The 20,994-nt window shown below is 39.6% G+C and overlaps 1 protein-coding gene across 1 annotated transcript in view; it reads right to left on the bottom strand.

Moving 5' to 3' along the window:
- CLYBL (citramalyl-CoA lyase) overlaps positions 1 to 20,994 on the bottom strand; it is a 99,902-nt gene that overhangs the window by 1,440 nt on the left and 77,468 nt on the right. The window contains exons 6-7 of the mRNA XM_047755823.1: positions 20,176 to 20,343; positions 15,295 to 15,419 (exon numbers count right to left, since the gene is read on the bottom strand). Of these exons, the coding sequence (XP_047611779.1) occupies positions 15,295 to 15,419; positions 20,176 to 20,343 (293 nt within the window). The remainder of the gene's footprint in view (positions 1 to 15,294; positions 15,420 to 20,175; positions 20,344 to 20,994) is intronic.

The raw sequence follows: 20,994 nt of genomic DNA, 5'->3' as shown, positions 1-20,994 counted from the left end.
GGGGAGGGGGTGGGGAACCCTTGAGGATTTTAATGGAGAGGAAAAACATCAGACACAAGGCACTGGAAACTGTTCATTTAAACTCTCGAAATCAAGCAGAAAACAATGGCGGAAGGAAAATATAAATACTTAAATAGTTTTTGAAATTTTGCATAGCATTGTGAAAACAGTAATATGCTCTGGCAACTGATTATTGTTTGAAAAAAATAACTGTGTGATCAGGTTGACGGGAAAATGCTTCCTTCTTGCTGTAACATAATTGAGGGGTAACCCGATAGTGTGATGAGAAAATGTAAGTTAGGATTTTACTGAGTAAAGAGATTCCTCTGCTGGTCCATACTTTTGCAGAAGAGGATTAAAATGACAGGGGACAAGAGTCTGTAACAAAAAAAAAAAACCCACAAAAAAACACAGATCTGTTGAATGGCGAACCTGGAAAGAATCTGAGATTTCCTGGTCTACACCCATTTTACAAATTTCCTTTAACCTTCTGCGAATACTTATTGAATGTGTCCTGTGATCTCAGTCCTCTTCCAGATGAGGACGCTGAGGCCCAGAACAATTAAGTGACTTCCCAAGGTCACTTGACAAATTAGGGCTGGGACTAATACTTGGGTCTCAGAACCTCAAGCTTTCATTCAAGACTCCCATATTAAGATGAGAAGGTAGTTTCTTTAATGACTAAGAAAAAGGAGAATTAAATGGACAGAGCAGTATGCTCAGAATCTGAAGTAATGTCTGGTTATTTATGTACTTTTAGTCACTTCTTTTTTGCTGTTTACAGTCACAGCTCTTCTTAATTCTCCCCCTTTCTAGCTGTTGGTAAGGATGGTGGTGTGAGTGGTGAGCCACTCTTTTTGAGACCCGGAGGTGGTCTTTCGAGAGCTAGAGGTGTGCTGGAGCAAGCATAATCCTTGCTGATGGTCCATTTGTATATATTGCCATTCATTTCTGGATTTCACAAGTACCCGCCTCTCAACAGTCAAAGTTGTCATTATTCAGGAGTTCTGGGAAGGACTCCACTCCTGGGCTCTCTGGAAGCCCTCATCTCTTATAATAACATAGGTATACAGAGGATGGAGGTTGAAAAAAAATTGGCGGGGAATCCTTAGCAATGACTTTGAAATTTATTTTTTAATCAAGAGATTTAAAAGTCATTAGGATTAGAATTCTCACCAGTGCCTAACCTTCTCGGTCTCAGAACGATAAATCTGATTCATGTGAACACCTGCATGGCCTAAAATCCTACACTGTTGTTTTCCAACCTGCTCATTTTACTATTTATACTCCCAGATTGGTCTTTGCCTAATTTCATTCACCCTAGAGCTAATTTTGGTCATCTCTGTGACCATGATGAATTTTATGAATTTGGTTAGAAGTTCTGAGGATATTCATTGGGTTAGCACGACAAGTGAAATCAGGGCATGGGACTCATGCTGTTTAACAAGGCAGTAGTCTAGTTTTCTTATTGGAGTAAAGGATGAAGACTAAAGGCCTCCTGGTTATCCGCCCACCAAGTGGATTATGGCTCTGTAAACCAGCACATCTGTTCTGCTAAAGCTTAAATAATAGACTGGAGAGATGAAATTAGCATAGATGCACATGAAATCAAAATGATGCGCAGAGAATCAAGATGATGGCTTGGGGGTCTACGCCATGTTCCCTGAAGAAATCTGCTTTGGATTCCACATGTACACCTAAGATGCAAAATATTTCACGTAGTTTTCCAAAACAGAGCATTCCTTTCTTGCATGGTAGCAGATTTTGCTTGACTTCCTTTGTTAAGCTTAAGCTGGAAGACGAAAGTTAAGGTTTTTGTTCTTTGTTTCCTTTATCTCTGCAAACTGAGGATTTGGGGTGGTAAGAATCAGACTTCCTAACATGAACATCCTTTTGTTTTCACATACCAACCAGGACTACGGTTGGTTTTTTTTTTTTAACCATATGGATCTGCATGTGAAATGTGAATAGTCTGTTGGTCAGGATTTGGAAAACGGCAGATTGTCAAAAGCTACTTGGATTTGTAGGGAGAGTTTGGATATTCCTTAATGAGTGACTATAGGTAAGTTTCAGTTTCACAGCTCAGGGTCTTCCTGAGAATTAGTGTATCATTTCGAAAAGAAGAGGCAACTTCCATCAGCTTGAAGATTCGGGCTATAATTTGGTTTAAAATGCCTTTAAGTAGTAACTCATTCATGGTTAAAAAAAACCTTAACAACCATGACTGCGACAATAATAATAGCTATAATTTCTTGAGCAGTTGCTGGCCCCAGGACTGTGTCTGGCTCTTGACACGCTTTATTTCATGTAATGCTCATAACAATACTGTGAGGTATAGATACTAGGACCTATGCCCATCAATACATTGTTTTTCTTTTTCTTTTTCACTGCGGTGAAACACACCACATAAATTCACCATCTTAAACATTTTTAAGTGTACGAGCCGGTAGTGTTGGAGATTTACACTGTTGTGCAACAGATCTCCAGAACTTTTTTCTTCTTGCAAAACTCAGTACCATTAGATGACTACTCCCCATCCCCGCCTCCATCCCCTGGCCACTACCCTTCTGCTTTCTGTTTGTACAAGTATGCATCCCCATTTTATAACTAAGGAAACTGAGGCACAGAGAAACTTGTGAGGCTTCCCTGTAACTCGTATAGAACTGGGATAGAATCTATGCTCTGTTTGATCCAGGGTGTGTGCTCCAGGTTTACACTGTGGGCCCATGGATTGTTCTCCGAGGGGGGGGGAGGTGGCTTTTTAAAAACGCAAATTTTTGGACTCCATCCTATAAGGTTTTGTGCAGGTTGGGGGGTTGGCCAGGAACTCTCTGCTTATTCTAATGCACTTTCAAGTTTGAGAAGCTCTGTGATTTCGCTCTCCTGGGTAGAAATGGTTAGACCGGCTTTGATATGGAAACAGCTCCATCCCTGCCCTCAAGGAGCCTACAGTTTGCCAGAGGAGACAAGGAAGAAAAGAAGCAGATGCCATAAAATGCAACAAGAATTAGAGAAAAAGCCAGTGCGATGAGCATGGAGAGATCTAGTGCTTGAAAAGGCTGCCTTCTTACCCATCAGGACCATGTTTCCTGGTTGCCTGCTGACTTAGACATGATATTGTGGACCTAGTGTGTGTCCTGCATTTCTGGATAGAGCTTCATGGAGCTCCAGCTCCGCACACAATGGGCTTTTATTTAGCAATTATCTATTCAGTTATTTATTGTAATAAGTCACTAGCCAGCCACTTTGGCTTATCTTACTATAGGCATGCTTGTGGCTCAGCCTCCTGGAAGTGAAGAGCAGTATCACTTTAGCATAGATGTTATCTGCACAGGAAGAAAAACAATCACTATTGGGCTGTAGTTTTTCTAACATAACTGAGTCATTGCCTGCTGGTAAGAGAGGCACTGGAATAACTTGAACTTTACCAAACCGGAAGTTCTTCAGTGGGGGAGAATCTGACTTACGATTTGATGGCAAAAGTGTTGGTGATGATGACAGTAGTAATGGTATCTCTGGGAAATAGTCATATATTCTTCATTTCTGGTACTTAGTACTTGAGAATTTTTTTCTCTAAGGTAGTCTGTTAGAACCCATGAATTGATCTGATTCTTTCCCTACTTATTATATTTTCAAGTAACTTCTCTGGGCATTCAGGGAATTCTCTTTGGCACATTCCCATGATGGTGCTGCTGCGTCAGAATTAATGATAATATCTGAGCACGACTGTTACCGCCCTTTTTTTTCAGGGTGATCCTCTCTTTTTTCCCCCTCTGTGATGCTAAGTCTCATGCCCAGGGAATTAATTATTTACTCATTACAGTTCCTGGTGAACTCCTAAAACTTTGAGACAGTGTTGGCCACTCTGAAATTTGTCTTCAAGACCTTGGTGGTGCCCTCTTCTTGCTAAAATTTCTCCGGCCATGGCTGGCCACGACTCCCTCTGATATAGTTCTTCCTCAACACCCTCAAAATAGGGGAAATGATGCCCTCATAGAGACCCTCTGATGGGCACCATTTCATTCTTTCTTTCCCATTTGTCAACCTTGGATAGGCTGCCCTCCTCTGCTTAAGGGTTAAAGATTTAAGTGTGGTTGCCAGGCACCCAAGGCTCAGTGGGGAGGCGGCCTGACTCCCAGGCTGGCTAGCGGAGGTCTCACCGAGAGAGTGCTGGGCACTTACAGGGGAACTGCACCTTCCTAATGAAGACCATGATGCTATTTTTCTAAAATATCAGATAAGATCATCCATTTGCTTAAAGCTTGGCTCCCTTCGTTCAATCTCCTTAGCAGGGAGCCCGAGGCTCCTCATGATGAGACCAGGCCCTGCCTCTGCTCTTGGCTTTGTCCGCACCCACTCATCCCTCTCCCACAGGCTCTGCTCCGATGGTCATTTCCCTGTCGGGCACACTGCTCCTTAAGTGGTGCTTAAGAAATGAGGAGCCACAGAGAGGAAGAGCCATCAAGATGGGGTGGTTTGGCCAGAGGAGGACTTCGAGGAATAGGTGCTTTTAAAGTCAGCTTTAAAGGTTAGGGATGCCGAATAAAGGTCAAGAAAGGGGCAGGGGAAACAGAGCAGCATGTCCAGATGTTCAGCGGGGTTGTCCTTCTGTGTTCTGCAGGAGCTCCCTGCCCCTCTGGTCACCAGTGACTCAATAGATCAAGCAAAATGAAGGACCACAGTATGAGATACTGGATCTGTCTACTGATGAAGTGGTTTCTCTAGGGCCTGAGGAGCCTCAGTGAAAGCAATCTGCAAGAGACAACAGACATCCCTTATGACAAAGCACACAGACTCAAGTCTCGGCTCGATACAGCCAGACTGGAACCCGCAGGACTTCCTCAGTTCTTGCTGCCTGCCCTGCTTAACCTGAGACTCACTCAGCCCTGGACCCCAAGGGGAGGAGGCTGGGCCATTTGTTTCCTTTTTTTCTGGGTAATTTTCCTCTGTCCTACGGTAGTCTGGGGATCCAAAGTCTGATTTACAGATATAAAAACTGTAGTTTAGCATTAGTTCATCCCTTTAAAGAAACTTATGAGTACAATAGGACTAGAATCTAGGGCTTTTCACCTCAAATTTCAAATTCTTCCCACCAATTAGTATACCCGAAGTATGATAGTTAACCATGGTAACTAAGATGATTATAGAAGAAATTAACATATACATTTAAAATATATATTATTTTATATACAATATATTTAAAATTTTTATTTTGATGTGACTTATAAAAATAACTAGCATATCTAAACTGTTGTTTCAGAGATATTACTTAGAATGAGGCTGATAAAATTAATGATATATAGGTAGGGTCCAGATAAGCAAATACGTGAAAATGTAATTTTAATAACTGACTTGGGATCAACTGAAATTTAATGTGCTTCCATCCTGAGTTTACACTTGAAAGCTCTTACTATAATTATTATGATGGCAGAAATACCAAAGTATATTTTCAGTGAGAAAAAAATTCAATAATAAAAGCATGAATGACATTTTAAGTCCTCAAAAACCCCAAAGCAGCAGTAAGAAGGATGAAAGGAGGTGACATTTGATCCTTGTATGTGCTTCTGAACATCAGTAACCCTTTGTTTTATGAAAAAACATCTTTTTTTTTTTCCTTTTTGCTATTTCTTTGGGCCGCTCCCGAGGCATATGGAGGTTCCCAGGCTAGGGGTCAAATCGGAGATGTAGCCACTGGCCTATGCCAGAGCCACAGCAACGCGGGATCCGAGCCCCATCTGCAACCTATACACCACAGCTCACAGCGACGCCGGATCCTTAACCCACTGAGCAAGGGCAGGGACCGAACCCGCCACCTCATGGTTCCTAGTCGGATTCGTTAATCACTGCGCCACGACAGGAACTCCTGAATAAACATCTTTTAAAACTGTCATTGAGATTAAAAGAATATTACTGAGGACTTGGGAAATAGAGAATATGTTTTTTTAATACTTTAAATTGTAGTGATAATTTGACAGGTGTTTTAATAGTTTGAATGAAAATTCAATAGTCACTTACTCTTACGACTAGAGAATTTACAGATGCTAAGGTAACCCTCCTTGAAATTTCTGAAAGTTCAGCTGAAGTCATTCAACGTGGACCGTTCACACTGGGCTAACCCATCATTACTATTAGCACTCACATTCTGACAGGTGACATCCCATGGCCTTTGATGGGGAGGCCCTTTATATGACTCACAAGAATGTAACAGTTGGAATATGTGAAGCGGGTGGGTTTTGTGCCTGACTGGGGAGTGTGGTGACAGTTCCGGCCTGGTGAACTGCCTCAACAGGGTGTCTTTGGCCCCAGCCTCAGAGCATGGTCGCAGAGAGGGTGTCAACCGCAGGGGATCCCACGTCCTGGGCAGCCTGTAGGATTTGTTGTTCCAAAAGGTGCAGAGGCCTGGGGAACTTCCTCTCTACCCCTCTCATCCTTCCCCGTCTTTCCCCTGCGGCTCCCGGTTGGGAAAAAGCACAGAGCCATCCCTGGAGGCACCCCCCCCCCCCTACCTCGGTGCAGCTCCACCTGCCAGGTCAGTGCTGCCTGAGAGGATGTGGGGAGCACCTGTCCAAGCGGCCCCTCGTGAAGAGAGAGAGAGAGAGAGACAGACAGACAGACAGACTTGCTTCTCTGGGTTCTCACGTTTGAAGTGCTTGATGCAGGGATTAGGACTGTGGGCTTTCAGGTCAGCTCCACCCGAACTTGAAGCCAGGCTCTGCCTTCTCCCAGCCGAGTGTATGATCCATGACAAATCATGTCACTTTCCTGAGCATCAGTGTCTTCTGAAAAATGCGGATGAGGATCCCACCCTTGTAGAGTTTGTAAAGAGTAAGCAAAACAATGCACATGACTTAACAGGCGCCAGTGCACGGGGGCTGCAACTGCTGCCAGCTGCCCCATTACTGTCACCACATCCCCAGTGCGAATGCTGCCACTCCACTCCCCACGCGGTCACCTCTACCTGATGGCTGTCAGTACCACTACGGTCACCACCACCACACTGCTGCTGGTACTGCTACTGCCATTGTTAGCCAGAGACGATGTAACTCGGTCTTTCACAGAAAGGGCCAGTGGGAAGCAGAGCGTTTGGATTATGACAGGCCTTGAAGATTCCAGGGTAGCTTTAAGGGTTCTGAGAGACGTCAGCGTTCTTGAAGATGCAATGCAAAGAGGCTGACTCATGCCCAACACTTCCTGTCCCCTCTAAACTCTCAGAAATCATAGACTGCATCAACCCTTTGAGAAATGAGACTCAGAGATGCTATGTATTTGACCGGTAATTTGAAAACAGGTAGACTTAAAATAATTAAAGACACAGATTACCAGCTGGAAGGAGATGCGAATCAAATGCAGGTGACCAGAGGCTGGACGTTGTGAAACAGATGGTGAGCAGGACAAGGAAGAGTGCTAGCAGGGACAAATGGCCTGATGTGTTGTTAAAAGGAGGAAATTCCTTGGAATGTGGAACCGGAATGGCTGTAAAATGAAGAGGTATCATTAACATTTTGCTTTTTAGAAAGGGAGCATGACATCCTTTCACTTGAGCTCCACACAGCAACAGAAACACTCAGGCGCTGGATATCGTCAGATTCACTTGGGACTTGACCAACAGTTTCAGGAAGCTGGAGGAGCGAGAAAGAATTAGTGGAAGACTCGGAAGATGAATTTGCCAGGGGAGGTGGAGGTGGCTGAACAGTAGGGAGGAGAGCTAAGGTGAATGTTTGCGTCAATTATCTTAATATGTGACCAGTCCTGAGTTGTCTCCTTGCCCAGATGGAGGGTCTCAGTGGACCAGAGCCATCCTTGTTTCACAAACCAAAGGTGCCTTATGTTTTTAAAATTCTTCTCAGGACCCGCTTAATGCAGGCAACAGGGTTCATCTTTTAAAATATTCAGGTAGAATGAGCAGATAGGAATAGACCATTCTTTATGTTTTAATATCTTTTGGTAAGGAAATCTGGAAAAATCAGGCCAAGTGTGCCACAAAGAAAGCTACCTGCTGAGGTGAAAAAATTGGATTTATAAGCATATTGCAATCTAAAGGAGTTTCCACATTTGCTAGCAAATTAGATGTTGTGCTTAATTTTATGTTTTTTAAAAAATAGCTTTATTGAGGTGTAATTTGCATACCATAAAATTCAGCCATTGTTAAGTATATAATTTGTTGACTTTTCCTCATTACATAGGGGGCTGCAACTATCACCTCTCAGATTTTTTTGAAACTAGAAGTCTTGTCAGAAAATATTTTAGCACTGAGACAAATGTGTAAATGGCTGTATTTGATTCAGAATACTTTATGTCAAATTTAAGCTGATATTGCCTATGAGAAAAGCAGAGAATGAAGGCCCTTTCATAGCAGCTTGCAGCTAAGACCAATATGTTAAACTTATTCTATCTTATATGTTGTATTTATTTTATTCTTTCTTTGGAAAATATATCTAAATGAACTAATTTAACCAGAAGGCACTTTCAAATTTAGAACATTCACTAAGATACAACTGATGAACAATAACTGGTGACATAATTGGTGAAAAAAAATTTTTTTTCAATTTCTCTAGAAGGGAACAAAAGGTCAGGATTATATATAGTATTAAAAAGTACAATGGAAGTTCCTGTTGTGGCTCAGTGGTTAACGAAACCGACTAGTAACCATGAGGTTGCAGGTTCGATCCCCGGCCTTGCTCAGGATCTGGTGTTGCCATGAGCTGTGGTGTAGGCCGGCGGCTGTAGCTCTGATTCAACCCCTACCCTGGGAACTTACATATGCTGTGGGTGTGGCCCTAAAAAGCAAAAAAAAAAAAAAAAAAAAGTAATAAAAATAAAAATTACAGTGAATACTTTCCTTTCAGCACTATCAGAAATTCAGAAACCAGTTAGCTAAATAGTATTTACTAAAAGTATATTGTGGACCTATTTCCATCCAAGACGCTCAGGGAGCTTTGTGATAGAATTCTTTACTCTCTGGGGTAGTGGTGAGAAATATCCTCCCTTTTTAAATTGAGGCCCACTAACCTATAATGGCGTAAATATAGAGAATTCTAGGAACTCTTGATCTATATTTTTTAGTAAAATAAAAACTCCATTTGCCTGCTTTTAAGATAAAAAAAATCACAAAATTCTTTAATAAGTACCACAAAAATTAAAAGGATGCACTGACCTTTTCTATTATAATTGGCTGAAGGAGAGAACGCAAGGGACAGTGGTGGGCTGCAGAGAGGATGTGGTGAGAAAGGAAGAGAGGTGTAAAGCAAAAGAGGAAACGAAAAAGAATCCATGGAAAGGAGAACCAGGAAGGAACAGGAAGGACATACACTGAAACACACGTGCAAACCCACACATCCTAAGAGGGAGAAACCCCAAAAGAGGAAAAGAAAGAGATGCCCAAGGAGTAAAACCATCCTTGCGTGGCCCTCATTTGGCTCCTGCTATTAAAGGCAACGAAGGCATAGTGTGTTTGTGCAACCACAGGTGTCACTGAGAAGAGGACGTTGGGAACCTGTCCTTTGAGAGAGAGGAAGCTGAGCTCAGGCCACCAGATATGGCCTCTTTGCCATAGGCTCCAGGTCTCGCTCTGCAAGTTCCCAACTACCTTGGGAGACTGAATGGCTAATAGAACAGGATGAGGCCTGCAGCTATCAGAGCTAAGAAGTCTCTCTGGGGCAGGGCGGGCGGACAAGCGCAGGGTAGAACGGAGAAGGAAGGAGCGATGGGGGGAATCAGAGCTGGGGGTGGTAGGGGGAAGGTACCTGGATACCCTGGGCTCTTTCCTGCCCCATCAGTTCTGCTCATGAAAAAAAAACAGGGGGTGGGGTGGGTGTATGACTAAGAAAAGATGCTAAGCAGAACTAATCAAACTCATATTTCGCTTGCGACTGCATACTTTTTAAGGCTCTATCTACCTGGTTTTGGTCATTAGCGTGGAGATTCACTGTGACCGAACTGAAACTACATTAAGCTATGCTCATATCTTTATTTACTAAGATATAATTACGGTCATATCTTTATTTACTATCACCACCTTGGCTGTGAGTGACCTCAAGGTAACTTCCAAACCCTTGTTGGGGCTCGGTGTATTTTTTTAAGTTGTAAACTGAAGAGATTTAACTAGAAGATCTTCTGAGAGTTCATCCAACTAAGAGAATTACATTTTTAAAAACTGAAATTGAGCACACACAAAAAAATCCTTAAAAATATAAACTAGAAGTATTTTGATTAAAATATCCTTAAAAATGTGTTCTAAATTAAGGACAAAGCAAACAACTTTAAAAATCATCAGATTTAACTTACATATAAAATCTCTTATCCTCTAATATTGAACCAGATACTTGCCACTAAACTATGTGAAATACAATATGATTTCATATTTAATGGTAAAATGGTATTTCCTTGCTCTGAATGTTTGGAAATGTGCACTTTGTTGTTAATCTCATCAGCCTTGAAGTCTTCTTTGGCAGACTCTCAACTTTTCTAAGAATTTGACTTTAAAGTCAAAATTATGGCATTTACTTCTAAAAAAATGTAAATGCACGAGGAAATAAAGGGAGAGGCACTACCGAAGCACCTCAGAAGCAGAGTGGTGTCTCTTCATCTTTCGTTTTTCCTGGCCATGCCTCGGTTCTGATTTCAGTATTTTTGCTTACAAATAAAGGGGGCAAGCCTGTGGGTGGTGGGACGTGAGTGTGGGAGGGCACACTGTTGTCCATTAGTGGAACCAACCCCCTCCCTTGACAAAGACAACAACCACATCTTTGGAAGGTTTATTTGATCTGCGTCAAAGAGTGGCAGTGGGCTTTCTGGCACTTGAATAAGCGGAAACAATATTTTTGGCTAGAGAGACTTTTGAGTTCTCTTAGGGAGCCTTCTAGAAGGCCATCTGGACCAAACAGGATTTCTTTTGTAAAGCCCTGCATTTGGAAACAAATGAAAGGTGTGTGCGTCGCAATCAGATACTAAATAATCTGCTATGAAAATAACAGGTGGGGCGGGGATATAATTCTTTGCAATTTTCTGGATGAAAAGAGTTACAGGAGGAAAAAAAACACCAAAAACCTCACTTTCTTTTTTATTAGGATGTAAATCCCCAATTTATATTCCTGTAGAGGATGTGCTTATTATGTAAACATTTCAATCTACATTGTTGGTCTCTTGAGTGAAGTTAGAATATTTCAGTTATGTGTGTTGTTGACAGTTATGTCAGCTAGTGACCTTCTTTTTGACCTTTATAATTACTAATTGAACTTAGATTGTAAAGGTGGACAGTTTCCCTTCCTTGATTTTTAGCCAGTTTGCAAAGCTGCAGTGAATAAAATATTGAAAAAGTTAAACAAAATCCTTCCCAAACCACCTAAAGCATTAACAGATTTAATATGAATAAAATACAGTGCTTGGAACACCAAAAATGAAGAAAAGCCATATTTGTAGCCAGACACTGCAGAAATAGCAATATTCTAGCAAAGTACCTTTAAAAATGAGTCTCATGGAATACATGTTGCTATTTTAACACATTGTGCTATTCTTCTATATTTTTCTGTTAGAGCCTCTATTTAGAAAGAAATGGTAAATCCTTAAATTAGGATTTCCTGGGATTATCAATCATTTTAAAAAAGCAACTGACTACTTCCTTTAGCTGTCATTTTTGCCTAAGAAGTGATGAATTTAGCACTGAGTTTATAATATAGACATGAAAAAATACTGAGTGTCATACATATATGAATGTATATATATTGTGTAAATATGTATATGTATTTATATAAAAATTACAGCTTCTGTTGCTATCAACTAATATCAACTAATTATTTGCTCGAGATGGTTTCACTTCAATTATCCAATTTTCACACTGTATGTTAATTCTTAGTTGATAAAAGAACTGTTAAAATCATATTTTAAAATAAGCAATACTACATTCAGTTCTGAATGGAGAATTGTCAAATCTTGGAATTATCATTATTATGAAAAAATGACAGCAAAAATGAAATTAACTTTTAAGGAAATACTTTTCAAATTTAAAACAAATCACATGAAAGTGATTTATCCTTGCTGAAGTATTTTACCAAATAATATGAGGCTAAAATAACGAATGACATGCAGGCTGTATCTCAAAATATATTTTTCTGGAAGGATGGAAGAAAGAACCAGGTTTGATTACTATTGTGGATACACATACCTCACAACCGATGTCTGCTAGAGCAGAAATGCCTTAGCTTATGGGAATTAATATAAGAGCATAAAGTATGTGGAATGTTTAAACTTTTTCCAACAGATTTTAATGAGTCCCTAACATTAATCTATAGCCCTAGTTCTTATTATAGAGAATTTGTGTCTCAGACAAAATTTTTCAGTCTGAAAATATCTTTAGTTTCCTGAAGCAAAGCAGTCACAAGTATAATTACCTGCCAAACAGTCACAGATTATATGGACAGATGATTATTTTTTTAGTGTAAAATATTTTTCACCCAACATTAGATTAAGGACCTCAAACTTTATTTCCTTAGAACTTCTAACTAATACAAACCAAAAAAAATTCCCATGATACTAAAGACAAAACCCCAATAATTCATCTACTCATGATCTAAGTATTCTCATGAATTTTGTTATTTGGAGAGGACAGGAAAAAAAGGTAGGACTTTAATTTTTGAATAATTATTATTATCAAAATAATTATTATTATAGAAAATACAAATGACTGAGAACTAACAACTGTGAACCTCAGCTGCACCCTCCGTCTTAGGGCAGAATATAATTTAAGGTGGGAGCAGGAAGTAGAGAAAAGCAATGATACACAATTTTGCTTTCTTGGGTCATTTCTTCTTAAAAGCATTACTTGAATGAAATTTTCATCAGATGGGGAAAAGGGTCTTTTAGAAATTTACAAGTACCTCACTAGGACACAAACCATTAGTTTCCCATCATTGAGAGTCACCTGTGCTTTGGACAAAATATCCGAGGGTTTATGTTTTCATCAGCGATTCACATTTGAAATAAAACAGATGAGGTGTTTGTTGGAAGCAATACTTTATACAACTGAGCAACCTATTTATACTAAATCTTTACAAACAGAACCTACATTATTTAAACCCCAAGACCCCTCAAGACCCAGAGTCACCTACCTGGAGACCCAATTTTTGTGACCAGCCAATTTATAGGCAAAGTGAAAGAAACATGCGAACTGGATAAAATAACCATATGTCCCCACTGGAAGCCCATTACTTGAATCATTTAAACCTTGCTGGACAAAGCACCAGGAGAATTTGCTGTAGGAAACAAACCTACACGAATGGGGCAGGGAAGAAATGACCTAATAGTCAGTCTCCCTTCTGCTCTAATTTCTACGGTTCTGCATTAAGAAAAGCTGTTCTCCCACATTGTTGTGAAAGCTTATGCCCCGGCAAGTGGACATTTCTTATTAAAAAAAAAAAAAAAAAAGTTCAGAATTTAAGTTGCCATCAACAAAAGGCAAGGATAGTTTAAGGCAATTTTCCCTGGGAACAACATTTTCAGGATACAATGGAAAAGTGTTATTTTCCCCTCATTTGAGACCTTAAATGCCTGTGAAGGAGTTGTTTCTAGTTTGGATTTTGTTTGCTGGCTACTGAAACTTAGGCTAACCTCTCCCATACCCCTAGCTGCTTACAATGCCAGTGGCATCCTCTGATTTTATCCAGTGTGAAACGCAGGGTAGAGAGCTAAGGGAGGCAGTGGACCTCTGCTACTCTGCGGTTCTGATGGTCTCCAGTCGGAAGTATTTACCAGGTGCAGAGCCTTAGCTGGCATAATTACACACAGAGGTATGGGCATCGAGTGGCTGTGTGTGTACAGGCAAGCACGCAGGAGAGGAGAGTGAAGTTATCTGCACGCATAAACGTAAATGTACATTGCTTTTTCTCTCTGGATAAATATGTTTATACATGGAGCATCTGGATTTTAGAGGCAAGATATAGAAATGGACATAAAAAACACAATGTCAATTGAAAAAACAATTTTTTATGAACTGCAGTTTTTCTTGATGCTCGCTATTGATTTGAACTGAAAGGATGCTACTTATCCTATAATCGGTATAAGTCCAAATGGGACTCTCCCAATGTCACACATTCTGCCCTTCATTGTGAAGTGCAAGTGTATGCAGAGATGATACTGCAAGTGTGTGAGAGTGAGCATGCATGTGTGGTTGGAGTGGAAGGCAGGTTGTACAAGGGAGGGAGGGACCCATTTAACATGGTTACCTACTTTCAAAAGTCCTAGGATTTCTAGGTGTTTTTACTGCCGGTGAAAAGTGTAAGCCTCACTTCTCACACTGATGTCACCAATTCACAACTGAAAACCAGTTTTGTTCTTTGTTCCCTTTTTTTTTTTTTTTTTTTTGGTGGGGGGACTGTTCAACATTTATAACCCTAATAATGTTTCAACATTCTTTCTCCTTTAAGTACTTTTGCATTATAGGTATCAAAACTTTATTCCTTATGTAAGTAACAAGGCTAAGTTTAGATATAACCTCTAGGATAGATTTATAAATGCAACCTTCCCCCCATTCTCTTAAAAAGAGGCAAACAGTATTATTGCAAATAACCTTTAAGATAATTAACTGACAATGCCGCAACTAGCATAAAATCTTCCTTGAGGCGACACCTAATTTAAGTGTTACTGGCACAAAGTGGAGACAGATTGTGCATCACCACTGCAATATTTACATAGCAGAAACCCACAGAGCAGGAAACGCGAGGCTCAATGATGCACTAAATTAGGAACAACCGTACTCCAGTGTTAATTTGCTTTCCATTCTATCCAAATCTGAGGTCCAGAAATTGGTACTAACACATATACAACCTCCCACTCTTAAATGACTAAACTGGAGGAGATTTTTGTAGTTTTTTTCTTCCCCAAATTAAAATAACTTGAAATTTATTTCTTCTCTCTGCAAGAACTACTTGATCAAACTGTTTATTTCATTACAACTTGCTCTCAGTTTGAACTAAAATTATTTTCATATGAATGCTGCATCAGGGTCTATAGAGTAAAACTAAACAGACTTTTGTGTTCTCAGAGGCTGCCAATATAGTTTATGAAAAGAATATAATGAGAAACTTGAGAGCCAGTTAGTGAAATATTTAGGCAAATTTACCTTAAGTGATTTTATCACTGATGAATGTTGTTCCCCCAGCCCCCCCAAGCCCACAAATACCCTCCTCCCCAAAATGCAATGAGTTTTTAAAATCACTCAAACAATATATTTTTTTCATTCGTCCCCACAGGATTTTAAACACTAGTGTCACCAGTGTTTCAAGGCAGTAACAAAACATTTACCTTTCCTAATTGCTGATGTTCCTTAAAGGCAGCAATCAGCTCTTCAGCCCACTTAATTTTTTCAGGGGAAGGAGAAAACTGCTCCTGGACCACTGCAATTTGGTTAGGGTGTATCACCTGCTTACCTATGAAAAGATTAATAACACAGGAAACACAAAACAACAAACAGATGTTCAAACAAAATGTCTCAACCACGTCAGGCTCCCGAACGCCTCACAGACTGTACGTAAAATAATTATTTTTAGAAAACTTTTTAAAAAGCAAATAACCCCAGTTGGGCAGGCTTTTCCAGAAAACCACACTAAACAAATACAACAATGGGAGTAATTGTGTTTCCGATCCTATAGAAATGCCACCTTAGTGCAGATAATCTCTCATTTTTAGTTACAGGTGGATTGACCAGGCAGCTCATTGAATAACTGCTTTGGCTGGAACTTTAAAGGATAATATCTGCAAATTTAGAGTGATTATTTTGAGTTAAAGTAGAAAAAAAACCTGCATGTTAATTCTTTCAAATTGTGGAAGTTGTCTTTTGCTTATTTTGTAACATTATCCCACCTTCCACAATTTCTTTCCAAAGTGGTCTTTTGGTGTTCATAAAGCTTACAGAAGCAGATGTTAAAACTGTGTTAATATCAAATAGTGTCTCACAATAATATATTTAATTTTCTTTTAGAGGAATACAGTGTATCTCTTCTGACCACTAACAGAAAACTGGATTTCAGTGAAACACATTTTATTCAGTATGGTAAAAATGGAGATTTGAACAATGTGGTCTTTATTTTCCTCCATTTAAATATCTTTAACTAAAAAATTACAGAAAGTTTCTCTATCCAAAAAACCCCCCTGATTTTCCCTTTTTTGCTTATGAATCTTATACAGATTCTTAGACACCCCAGAAGAAATCTTATTTCTGTAGTAATAGCTTTGAAAAAGATTGAAGACTCTTAAATATAAATATTATACATAGATAAACAGGATTCTATGAAATCATGCAGTCATTAAAAAACAATGTAATAATCAGGAAAGAGTAGAATCTAATCAGGACATTAATAAAATGCAACATAATTTAATGCTATAGTGATGAGATTATATTTTGTTACGTGATAAAATTATAGACATATTTGGATCCTTAAAAATGTATGTACACTTAATGATAATTTACTCTGCTAAATGTATTTGCTGGCATATCAATTTGCTTTTTGCTTTTGAAACAGTTTTAACATTTAGCCAGTACAAATTATATCCTTGATGTTTTATAAAAGGTCCATTCCTGTTACTGTCATTATTCTGTTGAATAGAAAAAAACAACAATGTTTCTAAAAAAATATTCTTAGTATTTCATGAAAAGGCATTTATGTGACTAAATAAAACAATATCTTTCCTTTACAGTGGCATAATTAAAACATCTTCAGATTGCTATTTCACTCTTATCTGTCAGCATACTAATAAAACATTAAAATCCTATCTAGATAAAGGTGCTTTATATTATCTGAGGAATAATTTCTGGGAACAAATAACATCAGTGATGACAAATGAGAGGTTTTTTCCAATACTAGATAGTGAAATTATATTTAAGTAATCTAACAGTTATTACAATATTATTAATAACAGATGTCAGTTCTGGTAGTCGTTTTGTACTAACTGTTAGTCCTGAATTTTATAATTTATGTACATAATTTACACTGATGTGTAAAAAGCCAGATTTCATGGGAACTTCTTGGTACAGACACTAGCAAAACATAAACTATTTTCAGTGCTATGAAACTAATGATGGCTTTCAAGTAGCCATATTTTGGCAATGGGGCTAATTTTAAGATATGTGTTAGGTTTTAGAAATTTATGAACCTCCATACGTGAAGTTATCTTTCATCAAACCTTATACATCCCAACAACTGAACATCAGACTTTAATGCCATGTGGGAGCGAAGCAAATATTTTATACAGAAGAGTTGTTATTGACAAGTTACTGAGAGGGTGCAAAATTGGAAGACATTAAAATTTATGACCATGAAATCCTTTTTACAGTACCACTTGATATATCGTGCTTTAAATCAATACCTGTCAAGTCTTTTAGGTAACTGTATGATGGTGTCATTTTTGTCTTCTACAAAAGACTGCAAAAAAGAAGAAAACCTATAGTGCTTCATATTTATAATCTTTCTTCTCAGCATGTAGTACTGGAATAACTGTGATGACTAAGTCGGCTGTGAAAGCTTTATTCCAAGGTTTATTTTTGGTTTCTTCTCATAAAAATAATTCCTAAAGTTAGCAGTCATTTATACAGCCAATGCATTGATTTAAAATCAATCTATATGCACGTGGCTCCGTGAAACAATGAGCACAGAAAAGAAACTATAACCTGCTGTTTGATGCATGGCTAACTTTCAAAAAACTACAACTCTCTCTCTCTCTCTCTGTATAACTGAATCACTCTGCTGCACACCAGACACTAATCCAACACTGTAAATCAACTTCACTTCAATTAAAAAGCAAACAACAAAAAACCCGCCAAAACTACAGCTCATTAAGAAATATCTAAGTTTTAGAAGTATAGACAATCCTGATAGCACAGATCCTTCAGTGTTATGAATAACACAATGCTTGACTGAATTTTAAAACTTTGAACCACTTCAGATAGGGTATGTGTCTCTCCTTTCCTTCCCTCCTTCTTTCTCTTTCCTTCCTTCCTTCCTTCCTTCCTTCTTTCCTTCCTCCCCTCCCTTCTGTGCAAAGCCCAAAGTATGGTGATTAAATAACAAATAATTAGGACAAACAGACCGGGAGTGGTCTAAAATACTCATTAAAGCATTTATTGTTTAAAAACACTACATATAATCTATCTTCTTATCAGACCAATTACCTTTTATTGGTATGTATGAATATCAATGGGGCAACAGGGACCTTCTTTCTAAAAATTGCAAAATGGCTATGAAGTTTAGCTTCCTCCTTTATAGACTTGTTCACCTGAATATATAATGGGCACTGTACCCTCCGTGCAGCCCCATTCTCTCCCCTTCCCTCCTGCTTCCATTTTTTTTTTTTTGTGATTTAATACTCTCTGTTGTTGAGAAACAATAGTGCCAAGTCCATAAGCTCCTCATGCTGAGTTAGTTGGGCACAGTCTAGAAATTTAAATCTGATTTGAAATAACTCATCTTCTACTATTGAATTAGGGGCCAATTTAATTCAGTCTTGGCTCTTGAAGAAACTCTCAAACTCCCTTCTAAGTTCTAGAGTAAACACTTACCCCAGAGGAAGCGGAGGACACCCAGGTTATCCTGAGTGATGGTGAAAGAGGCCCCCATCAATTCAGGGTTTTCTATTTTTTATTGTATTAGTGCCCATTTCAGAGCAACATCTGGCTGCTTGGCAGCCAATGCCGCATTTTTGGACCAACAACACTGGGGTCTATTAGATAGATTTCATGGAGTTTTTCTCCAACTCTTCCATTTGGGCCACATCCTAACAGGTCATTGGAAAGAAGCAGGTGTCACAGGCCACAGGGACAAGGGCAACACCAGGGATTTGGTAGAGGGACCCCTTCTTTCTCAGTCAATATTAAATGGAGGGAGGATGCATTTATTAATAGTTCAGATGACTGAGAAATATTTATAATAGAGATCACATTTATTAACAAATTTAGGGGATCACATTTTAACTCTATGTTAAAGACACAAACACAAAGGTCAGAGCTTTAATTCTAATGTAACACTAAAATTTTTTCTTAGGTCTTTCAATTTTACTTTGGGTTAAATTATCATCCATTAAGGTATCTTTTACATTGAAGGTCACTTCATGAAATGTTTCTTTCGATAACCTCTAAAGGAACAGATTTCAAAAATCTTTACAAAAGGAATAGCATGGGTGCTCATCTCCTTATTTTGGGGCTATATTCCTGATCATCATATTCTTAGAACTTGTAGCAGAAGAACAAATAAAAATAAAAGAGCTTATGGTGCTTTTTGCCCATAGACGTGTGTGTGTGTGTGTGCACGCATGTGTGCATGAAACTGCAGACATGTGTTTGTGTGTAGAACCCTATTATGGTTTTTCAAAAAATAGATTTCTGTTGCAAAAATACAATTTTCAGTTGCTCCCTGGGCTCTTGGGTATCTGAATGATCAGACATACCAATCAACAGACATCTGCCTGTGCTCCAGGACTGGATTTTGAGGGACCCGCTGATCTTAGTGCCAGCCAGTGCCCGTAGGTGTCACCAGGTGCACAGACGCTTACTGGGAGGTAGGAGAGTAAGGAGGGGCTTGAAGTGGCAGAAGAATAAAAAACTAGTTATGAGTTCGGAAAAAAAAGACTGTCACCAAAATTTTTTTTCAGAAATGAATTAATGTTTTGAATATTTGAGGGAATTTTTTTAAACCCAACAACTCAAATTCTTATAGCAATTCACTCAAAAACCTTTCTACAACGGCCTCATCCCTCCCCCTGTGTCAGAAAACTACAACAAAATAAGAAAAAAACTGGTAAGTAATATTAGGAAAAACTAAAACAAGCGCTTTTTTTTGGGGGGGGGGGGGTTTGGCTGCACCTGTGGCAGGCAAAGTTCCTGGGCCAGGGGTGGAACCCAGACTGTAGCTGCAGCCTGTGCTACAGCTGTGACAACACGGGGTCCTTAACCTGCTGTGCCACAAGGGAACTTCCCAAGTGCTTTGTGTTTTGACTTGTGGAGCCAAAAACCAACATGACAGTTTGTTTGGCAGGTTCTTGTCTCATATAACTTTCTCATGTTTTAAATAGCGGGACAGGGATTATGAGACACCCGGCTACATTAGAAACAGCGGTTCCTGGTTCAATGTCCATTTTTCTGGAATGTTCGCTTCACCTAGACGCTGCTTTCTGAGACACCATCAGGAATCATACCAGTGAAGCCCATCGCAGCTCCCTCTCGCGCCTGCTTGAGAAGCCCCTCTCCATCCCGGAAGTCGATGTACACCAGGTCGATGGCCTGGAGCCCGAAGGCCTTGGCCACAACGACGATCTTTTGTCGGGCGTAGAGGATGTCCTGCGTTTCCTTACTACTTGTTGCACCTGAAGATGGAACGTTGGCAGAGAAAGGAGACATTAACTTTGGAAACTGGACCAAAAGACGTCTCTTACAAAACCTCAGTTTGTAAAGATATCTATGTCTTCCTGGGACTGCTCCCCAGCGAAATAATGACTCAAAGGGAAACGGGGAGGGCCGTGTGGAGGCAGAGTTAACTCCCATACGTGTGTCTTGACCTTGGAGGAGATCTTTCTGTGTAATTACCTGCATGTGCATTAAGAAAAGGCCCCTCCCCATCTCAGGAGCCAGACGCAAATGACTTGCTAGGTCACAAGGGACTCCTGGTATATGTTTTTTCCTTCTTGCCATGGCTCATAAAGTGTCAGTCCAAAGACAGCACTGTAAGAGGTGGCCAAACAGCTGTGCGTGGAAAGAGTTAACATCCCTCACCGAGCACAGAACTTGTGTGCTGTGGTTGTGGTGCTGTTGTCATGACAGAGACAAATACTGCAGCTTCAGGGTAGGATGGAGAACTTGGGGAAACAGGAAAGGACCCTCGTTTTGAGAGAGGCGGAACGTGTCCCCTGAACTGCTGGATACACAAAAGTCTCCTGGAAAGACTGGCATTCGAATAAGTTCTTTTTCTTCCCCTGGGAGGGGAGAAAGTGTCACTCATCTATGTTTGGACCATGGCA

Source organism: Phacochoerus africanus, chromosome 13, assembly GCF_016906955.1.
Source record: "Phacochoerus africanus isolate WHEZ1 chromosome 13, ROS_Pafr_v1, whole genome shotgun sequence".
NCBI classification, from domain to species: Eukaryota; Metazoa; Chordata; class Mammalia; order Artiodactyla; family Suidae; genus Phacochoerus; species Phacochoerus africanus.
The sequence above is the reverse complement of the archived record's forward strand: the minus strand, read 5'-3'. Positions and strand labels throughout refer to the sequence as shown.